The sequence below is a fragment of the Myxocyprinus asiaticus genome, chromosome 30 (assembly GCF_019703515.2).
Source record: "Myxocyprinus asiaticus isolate MX2 ecotype Aquarium Trade chromosome 30, UBuf_Myxa_2, whole genome shotgun sequence".
In the NCBI taxonomy this organism is placed as follows: Eukaryota; Metazoa; Chordata; class Actinopteri; order Cypriniformes; family Catostomidae; genus Myxocyprinus; species Myxocyprinus asiaticus.
In genome coordinates, this window is record NC_059373.1 from 12,782,181 (window position 1) to 12,793,511 (window position 11,331).

General features: G+C 37.7%; 1 protein-coding gene across 1 annotated transcript; it reads left to right on the forward strand.

Moving 5' to 3' along the window:
- The first annotated feature begins 456 nt into the window (after positions 1-456).
- Positions 457-9,724, forward strand: dazl (deleted in azoospermia-like). Its single transcript, XM_051664031.1, has 9 exons — positions 457-510; positions 649-756; positions 1,115-1,206; positions 2,087-2,138; positions 3,347-3,413; positions 3,547-3,677; positions 3,852-3,932; positions 4,630-4,680; positions 9,680-9,724. Exons 1-9 carry the CDS (start codon positions 457-459, stop codon positions 9,722-9,724), a joined length of 681 nt encoding a protein of 226 aa, XP_051519991.1.
- Positions 9,725-11,331: the final 1,607 nt, after the last annotated feature.

Genomic DNA, 11,331 nt, shown 5'->3' on the forward strand with positions numbered 1-11,331 from the left:
TGGAACCTGGAGAGCACAGAGAGGCAACGAGCTGCTAACTTTTAACTTATTCTGCTATTTTAATGATTTTAAATATGGTAAGTGAAGGGAAAAAAATATATTAATATAAATTGAAGTTCACCAATACCCATAATCTATGAACCTGTTATCTCACGTGTGTGTTCTCGAAGAAAGTTAGCGCGGCAAAACTCGACAGATCACATCAAATTAGATTGTCGCCCATTGGATTAAACATCCATCAAGAAAGCACGAATGTCATTTCAATTAACTAATGTTAGGCCAAAACCCTAGATTGCTTGATGAAGAAACATGAAAAGATCGTGCTGTAGATGGGCCCGGTTTCGACCGCGTGTGGTCGGACACATTGAAACTTCTTCACGTTAGCATTTCGGGTGACTTTAGTGTGTATCTTTAGGGAATTGTTAATAAAACTTGTGGCCTTACTTCAGGTCTAAGATGTATCAGGGAGTCCAGTTACCCCTGTGTCTAATATGTGGCCTTTATTCAAAGGTAAATTTCACAGGCCTCAACTTTTCGAGGCTAACTTTCTTGTTCGGGTCAACAATTAAAGGATTTAATGAAACGTTAATTTAATGTGTCAATAATCAAATTGCTTAACTGTAAATAAATGTTTTGAAATACACACAGGATATCCAGAAACAGCGTCAGGGATTTGTGAAATTGTCTAACGGTTATATTTTACCGGAAGGGAAGATGACGCCCAACACGCTGTTCGTCGGCGGGATTGACATGAAGGTAATGCAATGTACGGTTCAACAGAAGCCTTTGTGTTGTTTTTGTGGTAGTTTCCCTCGCATTTTTGTCATTTTTATGCGTGCTAATTTTTCCCATGCATTTAATCAGAATAACTCAGGTGAAATAAAGAAATGGGCTACATTGTTGTTTGTAGGTCTGGTTGACCCACATTCACTAGTTTCCATTGTACACCATATAATTTACACCCTTTTCCTGTAGATGCTGTTTATTGGACTGTTCTTGTATGCTTTAAAAGTCTTGGGAGGGAACATATGTTCCAATGTTTATAAATCCTTTTGTAAAGAATGATACAGCAGTCACTTTTGATTCCAAAACTGATAACTTTTCCATTGATCAGGTGGATGAGAACGAGATCAGGGAATTCTTTGCCAAGTATGGAGCTGTAAAAGAAGTGAAAATAATCACTTATCGTGGAGGAATATGCAAAGGGTGAGGTGCTTCATTTTAGCTTGAACAAAGAAATGGTTCTCCCAAATATGACAATTCTCTCATCATTTACTCACCCGCATGCCGTCCCAGATGTGTATGACTGACTTTATTCTGCAGAGCACATACAAAGATTTTTAGAAGAATATCTCGGCTCTGTAGGTCAGTACAATGCAAGTGAATGGTGACCAAAACTTTAACGCTCCAGTAGCACACAAAGGCAGCATAAAAGTGGACTCCAGTGGTTAATTCCATATGTTCAGAAGCGAAATAAGAGGTGTGGGTGAAAAACAGATCAACATTTAAGTCCTTTTTTTGCTATAAATCTCCACTTTCACTTCTGCGTTGTTCTTTTGTTTTTTTTTGGCGATTGGCATTCTTCGTGCGTATTGCAACCTACTGGTTGGGGCTGGTAAAAGGTGGAGATTTATAGTAAAAAAGGACTGAAATATTGGCCTGTTTATTACTCGCACCTATTATATTGCTTCTGAAGATATGGAGTTAACCACTGGAGTTTTTTGGATTGTCTTTGTGCTTTTTGGAGCTTAAGAGTTCTGGCCACAATTCACATGCATTGTGTGGACCTAGAGGGTTGAGAGATTCTTCTAAAAAGCTTCATTTGTGTTCTGCAGAAGAAAGAAAGAAATTCAGACAGCTGGGATGGCATGAGGGTGAGTAAATGAGAATTTCCATTTTGGGTGAGCTTCCTTTTCAAGGTTCAACCAAAAATACGGTCATCACTTAATCACCCTCATGTCATTCCAAACCTGTATGATTAGCTTCTATCTTAAGAAATATGTCTTGTATGTTTCTTTCAGGGAAAATAAAAACCTCTATTTACCTGTGTCACCTCTGATTTGTTGCACTTTTTTTCTTCTCACAGGTATGGTTTCGTTTATTTCAGTGAGGACGTTGATATCCAGACTATTGTTGATGTAAGGAGGTCACTTTTACTGCTCTAAATGTCTTGAAAGAGGTGTCACTGTATCTGCTGTCTTGCTTCTCTGGGTTTGAGGAGGGGATTGTTGTCAGGATCTGGGAGGGTCCAGGATTTCAGTTGTACCAGATGAGTTAAATTATAAAGCTGAATGAATACATGCTAAAATAGATGTTTTATCAATATACATGTTAATGTTGCAATCCAGTTATTTCTATACATTTGTTGTCTCGGACTTACACTGATCCCTAGGGGGGTGGATGCAGCATCATTGTATAATCCCTCAGATCTTCCTTGTCAACTCTTCTTGTCATACCACGTATTCATCTGAACACTATGGGGTCTAGAGCCTTTAGTTATACTGCCCCTCACTTATGGAATTCCCTTCCTCTGGACATTCATAACAGTGAAATTCTTCATACTTTTTAATCTCGTCTTAATACTCACCATTTTAAACACACTTTATGACTGTGTATGCATTGAGTTCATACTTTGTATCTTCCAATGTTTTATTGTATATCATAGTGTTGTTTGCTTAATGTTGTTATTGGTGATGCTTTCAAGGATGACTTTTTTGTGTTCTGTTTGTAAAGTGACCTTGAGTGTGGTGAAAGGCGCCTATAAATAAAATGTATTATTAGTAATCATTTCGAACCTGTGCCGCTTGTATTGTGACCCCCTCGTTCTCTTCTACCATATCTCCTTCCTGGAGGTTGTAGTGCGGTGGAGCATTTTGTGGACTGTTTGTAGAATCAGTTGTGTTTGACAGCCATGATTAATCTTTTGAGTAAAAGTGTCCAATAACAGGACTGTTACTGAGATTGTGAGTAGTATTCGGCTGGTCATGTGATCCTAACATGGCAGCCCCTATGTGGGGACCTTCTCCATGTAGAATAAAACAGCAAGGTTGTGGACACAACTGGAGTCTTCACTTATGTTAGTGCTCGTTTTATACATGCGTTTCAAAATTACAATGAATTTATTTAGGAGTAAAAAAAAAATGTTTTTTTTTTGAGAAATTTTCAACAAGAGTGCACCAACAAGAAAAGTATGACAAATGTAACTAAGTTGTGATCCTATTTAAAAGCTATCAGTATATCCTGTCAGCTTTTGGTAATCAGCAGTTAAAGTACACTGGAGATGTGTGAAAATGTTATAGCCAGTATTTTACTTTTTCACAACACTGCATGTTTAATTATTTTACAGCAGCCGATTTGTTTTAAAGGGAAAAAACTCAAACTGGGACCTGCCATCATGAAGGAGCGCAATTCTCGTAAGTCCATGTGCTTCTCTTTCTGTTTGGTTTGCATTCTACAATTTTGGTTTTCATGTAATCATTGTGCATTGGTTTACCCAGTGAAATGAAGTTAATTCTTTATTACTATTGAACTGTTCTAAATTTCCAGGTTCAATGCCGTCTCCACTGATTGGTCCATCACAGTGGGTAAGCCCCTCCCCATATGTCTACTGCAGCTGCTGCTCCCCAGGCCTGGCCCCACCCTCACCTGTCTTCAACGGAGGGAATCAATATTTGCAGGTAAAAATTGTTCATACAAACCTTTTATACTTCATACATGTCCTGCTAAGGAGTTTATCGGAAGTACTTTGTGTTTCACAAAATATTGCACATTCCAAAGAGAATGTGTATTTTTACTCCCAGAACATTATATTTATGTTTTTTACCATTCTCTCACCCTCTTGTTCTGTGTAGCCGTATTCTTATTCCAGTCATCCAGGTGTTATGATCCCACAGGTGCCCATGAACTATGCACAGACCACATACGCCTACCAGGTATACACTTAGCCACCCCATACCATGTGCGCGCACACAAATGCTGTCTTTAAGTTCTCCCGTGAAAGATTCAGAAATCGTAATTATGACGTGATTCACAGGTGATTTTGGTCAGGATAAAATGGACGCAATTTTAATATTTTTCACACTCTTTTTCCACTTCCTGTTACTATAGTCAACATTTACAATTGCAACTCGTTATGATCCACAACAGTTGGCTTCTGCAAAGATTATTTAAATTGAGTCTCCCAACTTGGAGTTTCCCTATGGTAATTACACCATTGTGGTGCTTTCGTGTGCACTCGTCTAGTAAATATGATTATTCTGACATGATTTATGACTCATTATCACAGTGCTTTTATGATTATGGGAAACCTGCATCTGGAAATTTAAAATGGTCATGGACATTTCTATTGCAAGTAGATTTTCTAGTTATGCTCAGCTCTAAAATATTTCATTGCACTCAAAGCAATTTCTAGCCAGTCTCTAAAAAGGTAAAGTCATGGAAAAACTATGGAAAATTGATTGGGCAAAAGATGTGGAAACCCTGCTCTTAGCTAAGCACACACTTGCATGTTTTATACTGAACATTTCCTTATGTTTGTCAAATTTGGACATATACCTTTCTGACCAGACTGCACGCTGCGAGACAGAACGCAACTGACTATGCTCCACCATTGTTGTTTTTGTGTATTAGTATCCCATGCCACAGTGGTGCGGAGAGCAGAGGACGAGGCTTGTCAATCAGGTCAGCGCCCCACCCCTTTTTCCCGGTTGGTAATCAAGGCGGTGAGCAGGAGAGGTTGAACTGGCTTGTTGTAGTTGCTGTCCCTAGAAAAAAAAAAAAACATGTGCACTGTTGATTCTGGACTTTTGAACAAAGAACTGCTGTTTATTTATTTTTTATTTTTTTTTCAGTAATTGAGACTTAAGTGGAGCCATTGAAAATTAATCCTTGTACATATTGTATTTAGTAGAGATGCACCAATAGTATGTGTTCGAACTAGGGCTGCCAGTAAATACAATTTTTTAATCGTGATTAATATTTTTCCATAGTTGATCGTGATTAATCTCAGGTTTTAAAATATAGAAAAATTTGACTCTATATACAGTTGAAGTCAGAAGTTTACATACACCTTAGCCAAATACATTTAAACTCAGTTTTTCACAATTTCTGACATTTAATCGTAGAAAACATTGCCTGTATTAGGTCAGTTAGGATCACTACTTTATTTTAAGAATGTGAAATGTCTGAATAATAGTAGAGAGAATCATTTATTTCAGCTTTTATTTCTTTCATCACGTTCCCAGTGGGTCAGAAGTTTACATACACTTTGTTAGTATTTGGTATCATTGCCTTTAAATTGTTTAACTTGGGTCAAACTTTTTGGGTAGCCTTGCACAAGCTTCTCACAATAAGTTGCTGGATTTTTGGCCCATTCCTCCAGACAGAACTAGTGTAACTGAGTCAAGTTTGTAGGCCTCCTTGCTCGCACATGCTTTTTCGGTTCTGCCCACAAATGTTCTATCAGACTGAGGTCAGGGCTTTGTGGCCACTCCAGTACCTTGCCTTTGTTGTCCTTAAGCCATTTTGCCACAGCTTTTGAGGTATGCTTGGGGTCATTGTCCATTTGGAAGACCCATTTGCGACCAAGCTTTAACTTCATGGCTGATGTCTTGATGTTGCTTCAATATATCCACATAATTCTCCTTCCTCATGATTTTGTGAAGTGCACCAGTCCCTCCTGCAGCAAAGAACCCCCATAATATGATGCTGCCACCCCTATGCTTCACAAGATGGTGTTCTTTGGCTTGCAAGTCTCACGCTTTCCTCCAAACGTAACAATGGTCATTGTTCAAACAGTTCAATTTTTGTTTCATTAGACCAGAGGACATTTCTCCAAAAAGTAAGATCTTTGTCCCCACGTGCACTTGCAAGCTGTAGTCTGGATTTTTTTTTTTTTATGACTGTTTTGGAGCAGTGGCTTCCTTGCTGGGCAGCCTTTCAGGTTATGTCGATATAGGACTTGTTTTACTGTGGATATAGATACTTGTCTACCTGTTCCCTCCAGCATCTTCACAAGGTCCTTTGCTATTGTTCTGGGATGGATTTGCGTTTTTCGCACCAAACTACATTAATCTCTAGGAGACAGAATGCGTCTCCTTCCTGAGCAGTATGATGGCTGCGTGTTCCCATGGTGTTTATACTTGCGTACTATTGTTTGTACAGATGAATGTGGTACCTTCAGGCATTTGGAAATTGCTCCCAAGGATGAACCAGACTTGTGGAGGTCCACAGATTTTTAAAAAAATTTTTTTTTTTAGGTTTTTGCTGATTTCTTTTGATTTTCCATTATGTCAAGCAAAGAGTCACTGAGTTTGAAGTAGGCCTTAAAATACATCCACAGGTACACCTCAAATTCAGTACACCTCCTATCAGAAGCTAATTGCCTTGACATAATTTTCTGGAATTTTCCAAGCTGCTTAAAGGCACAGTTAACTTATGTAAACTTCTGACCCACTGGAATTGTGATTATAGTCAATTAAAAGTGAAACAATCTGTAAACAATTGTTGGACAAATTACTCGTGTCATGCACAAATTAGATGTCCTAAACGACCTTCCAAAACTATAGTTTGCTGATATGAAATCTGTGGGGTGGTTAAATGAGTTTTAATGACTTCAACCTAAGTGTCTGATTTCAGCTGTATACTTCTTGTCATAATTCATTTATTTGTTCTTTGGAAAGAACAACACAGTAGAACAAAACAATACAGTATGTAACAAATGCTTTTAACATTTTCCAAACTCCACAGTATAAAGACAGAAATTCACTAACTCCAATTTGATTAACATTAAACATTTCCCAAAGTCTAAATGGGATGTTGACTGAAAGAACTAGTATTCATTGCAATGTGCATTAAACCCTCATTTAATATTAATCAGTTGGCAAGCTGTCTTTTCACTTTATATTTGGAATGCACATGATTTGTGTCAGGGCATCCAGCGCTGCATTGATCTCCATATGAAAAGCATATCTTGTTCTGCTTTTAGTGGTGGCACTTCATATATAAAGGGTAATTCATCCGAACTGGCTGGTGATCATTAGCTGACAATTCAAAAGCTCTGTGGCAATGGGTATAAAGTTGAAATTATTTGAAATTTGAGCAGAGCGTCAAAAGGGATTAAAACTTGCTGCACAGCAGGCTTATAAGAACTGACATGCTTATGTGGTAAAATGCTTCCTTACAAAAGACAAAAGTGAAGTAGGGCTGCAACTAATGATTATTTTGATAATAGATACATTTTCGATTATTTCTTCGATTAATCGGATAATTATTTTCCTTTTATCATTTGTTAAAAAAAAAAGGCATACAGATTTGGTTACATTTACAGTACTGAATTCACGATTCTATACTCGTAAAACTTTGAACAAAGCCTGAATCATGAAATGGTACATTTTAATTTATTACGTTAAGAACACACGCAAAACAGTTCCTTTATTTTTTGTTAGGTTTTACAGGTAAACTAATGATCATTAAAGAGTCAAATAATCCTTTGAGGATGTAGTGGGACTAAAAATCAGTCCAGCGGAGGGCAATGGTGATACCAGAATAGAAATATTAATAATTCTGCCCAGCTGAAAAATACATAATTATTTTAGATACATATGCTTTTACACAGTCACTAATTACATATATTTTAAGTTTTATTTATTTTCGCCCCAGTTTGGAATGCCCAATTCCCAGTGTGCTCCAAGTCCTCGTGGTGGCGTAGTGACTCGCCTCAATCCGGGTGGCGGAGGACAAATCTCAGTTGCTGCCGTGTCTGAAACCTTCAATCCACGCATCTTATCATGTGGCTTGTTGAGCGTGTTACTGCGGAGACATAGCGCGTGTGGAGGCTTCACGCTATTCTCCACGGCATCCACGCACAAGGAGGTTACCCCATGTGACACTACCCTCCCTAGCAATCGGGCCAATTTGGTTGCTTGGGAGACCTGACTGGAGTCGCTCAGCATGCCCTGGATTCAAACTTGCGACTCCAGGGGTGGTAGTCAGCGTCTTCACTCGCTGAGCTACCCAGGCCCACATTATTTTAAATTAATATCGTGGGTTTTAAAATAGTATTATCACTGATTACATGTTTCTAAACTATTTTTTATTTTTTTTTATTTTTTATTATGTATGCTTATCCAGTAAAATAATGTTTGCCATGGTATAAATTTGCTGGTGAAATCAGACATTACATTTGGCATTATCAGGAGGACTATCAAACATCAGGACCCTTATAATTATTATTCATCATATTCAGCATTATACACAGTTTAATATAGTACCATTATCTGTGAACGCAGTGCAACTTCTCTCGCTTGCTAATAATAGCATCGTTGCTTATTGTATTATGCGCTCGCTTGAGGAGAAACAGTCTAAAACACTTTAAAATCTGGCACATTTTGACCTCTGAGACATTGGTGTGATATGCATGAGAGCTGCACAATTGATTATTGAAACTGAAGTCGAGGTATGATGTTGCACGAGTTTAATCAAACTGAATGTGCTCCCTTTCTCCATTGCGAACTGTTTGAATGACGCGGATGCACACAATCCCTTGCTCAATGCTCAGTGAAGTTTAACGGAGACTCGCGTGTGGTAAAAAACAAACAGTTTTGCGAAATTCGCGCCTACATAGAAAATAGCTGTAAAATGTTGTTACACGTTGGAGAGAAACAACTCAAGCGCATCAAATGGCACACCGCTCCACATTTAAACTGTATGTTTATGATCTTTGAAGTGTAATAGTGCTCTTGTGTGCTGGATAACTTGGGTCCTGTTTTTTTTTACTGCTTCAACATGTCTCCATTGTTTTTCAAACGAGCCTCATCATGCAACACATTTTCACTGGGCTGTAAAGTGATGTCACTGACAGAGCTTCTCTGTGCCCGTCGCATATATCCATCTAATCGATAATAAAATTAGATAATTATCATTTTTATTGATTAGTTGTTGCAGCCCTACAGTGAAGTCCTGCAAAGTCCCTTCAGCATTAGTTTTTTTAGAGGTTTTTTCCAGTACTTGATCATTGGCATGGATTCGCTGTTGTGTGTTTGTTTTTAGTGTGTATGTGAGTGTAATGTCCCCATTAAACACATCGCAAAGTCCCCGGCCTCTAACAGTGTTTACAACTCGCACGGAGCTGAATAAAATGTCAGAATCTAATGTCAAATCAGTACATGCCTTAATCACAATTAAGAAAAATGAACGCGTTCAACATTTTAAATTAAACGCATGCGTTAACGCTGACAGCACTCATTTGAAACTGATACATCCCCTTAAATGCTCGCATTTTAATTGGCATTGTAATGTAATTAATTACAATATAACTGAAAGATTTGTCGCTTCTAACCACAAAGATTACAACTTTGACTTGATTTCCATAATGCTCTTGGCTTGCCCGGTAAATTGTTCAATTACAGAAGGTGCGTCGGCAAGTCCAAAACAGCTGCCTTGAGCAGTTTTTACGAAATGATATTGGTGCACCTCTAGTAATGATCTCTAAAGCATTGAGGCTTCTTTGTCATCTATGAGCTCTATGCTCTCGTAAGCCATAAGAGGGCAGTGCTGGCTTACCTTTATGATTTGCAAAAGCTTGTGGAACATTGGGAAAAAAAAAGAGAGAGAAGTCTTTTAAATTAGAAGAATGTATTAAACTATTTTAGGAGCACGTGTATGACTTTTTGTGTTTCAGAACTATGTGGATTGTGGAGTCCAAACCTTGCTAACCCTTCTGTAGCCTTTTCCAGTACCACAGACTCATTTTACTTGGTAAGCGAAGTTTTTGTACATCCAAGATGAAGATCTGGTCTTTAGTTTGTCAGTAGTCACTTTAACAGGGGCACTTCTCTTTTTATTAGGGTAGACTCCCATAAAAGCAGAGGAGAACATCTTGATGGAGACCAAGCTGTGAACTTAAGATTTCTTCTCTTTTTGCCTGTGTGTCTAATGTGAAGGTGTATTTTGTGAGGAAGACACTGAAAATATCTTGTGGTTAAACTTGTACTAAGGCCTCGCACATCCACACATGGCAAGCTTAATTTGCCTTTTTCCACCCATTCATTTGTATTATTTGTTTTTCTTCGTCATGGCCAACAAACTTTAAAGACACTTTTAAGCTCGCACATATTTATTTTATTTATGTTTGCTTATTTTAATGTTTGATTCACTCTTGGTGATGCACTATATTCATTGAGGTATTTTGTTCTGAGGTGAACGTGTTCAGTGTGTTCTTTTAAACTGAAGTTCATTTACTCATTCAAGCTGGCAAGTGTTCACTTTAAATACTGTTCTGTTTGAGTTCATGTTCAGGGCACTTGTTTTTTTTTACTATTTTGTTATTGAGCACCAGGGTACAGTGGCTTCTTTTTTTGTAGTTATTACTCTTAAAAATCTACGTTCATACATGCATCTGTCGCTATCACTGTACTTCAATTAATTAAAATGCAGATTGTCCTCCTTTGCAGTTTAGAGGTGTAAATAAAATCATTGCATTAATTCAAATAGGACAATAAAATTTTACTCTGCCCTGTAAGTTAAAGCAGATCACGGGAGGGTTGACTTGTTTTAAATTTCCAAGCAATGACGGAATATTGATGTCACTTTCATCACTGTGAACACGGTCATGCTGCGTTTTATATGCTTTTCCAGCACTTTTTTTGCACCAGTTCGTTTTTGTTGAAGTTTTTAAGAGTTGATGTTTGCAAAGTTTTGTGGTATTGTTGTACTGAACACAAAGCACTTGTGGTTTTATCAGTAGTGTTGCAACACTTAGTTCATTTATTTTCTTTTTTTTTTTCTTATGGGGGCTTTAACTTAATAGATGTAACAGATTTATCATCAGATACTTTTAAACAGACTTGCATTTAAATTTCTCAGTTTTATTGCCTCATGTTTCCCATGGTGTCGTGGGAGTTGAGGTTTCTACTGCACCTTTTGCCGATCACTGTACTCCAGGTTTTGCAATGTATATTAGTTAAGTATTTTGATGTTGGCATTGTACGGTTTTGCTGTTTTTGTTTTGGCAATAAATAATAACGTTGAATTAACTTATTTTGGCCTCATGTTTATCAAGGCTGTCTTTATGTTTGTTGAAAAAGTGAAGGGCACAAGAATTTTTCTTTTGACATTTACTGGAACTTCATTATTCTATCATGATGGGTTATTAAACTTCACATGAAGGAAGAAAATGTCTGGAGGGTTTTGTTGTTTGTTTCTGTGTAAGGTGGTAGACTGTGTACAGGCCTGTTTTCCCTTGGGTTGTCTGGCCTGCTACAGACTGTCTTGAATTATGTTTTTGGTCATGCCTAACTGACATGAAATATAAATGTAATACCACTATTCTCA

What these genes read in the sequence shown, in the direction of transcription:
- dazl (XM_051664031.1), top strand. Translation starts at nt 457, where the DNA reads ATGTATCAGGGAGTCCAGTTACCCCTGTGTCTAATATGTGGCCTTTAT. An exon ending in ATATCCAGACTATTGTTGAT is followed by an intron (nt 2,139 to 3,346) that starts GTAAGGAGGTCA and finishes ATTATTTTACAG; the next exon opens with CAGCCGATTTGTTTTAAAGG. An exon ending in GAGGGAATCAATATTTGCAG is followed by an intron (nt 3,678 to 3,851) that starts GTAAAAATTGTT and finishes TGTTCTGTGTAG; the next exon opens with CCGTATTCTTATTCCAGTCA.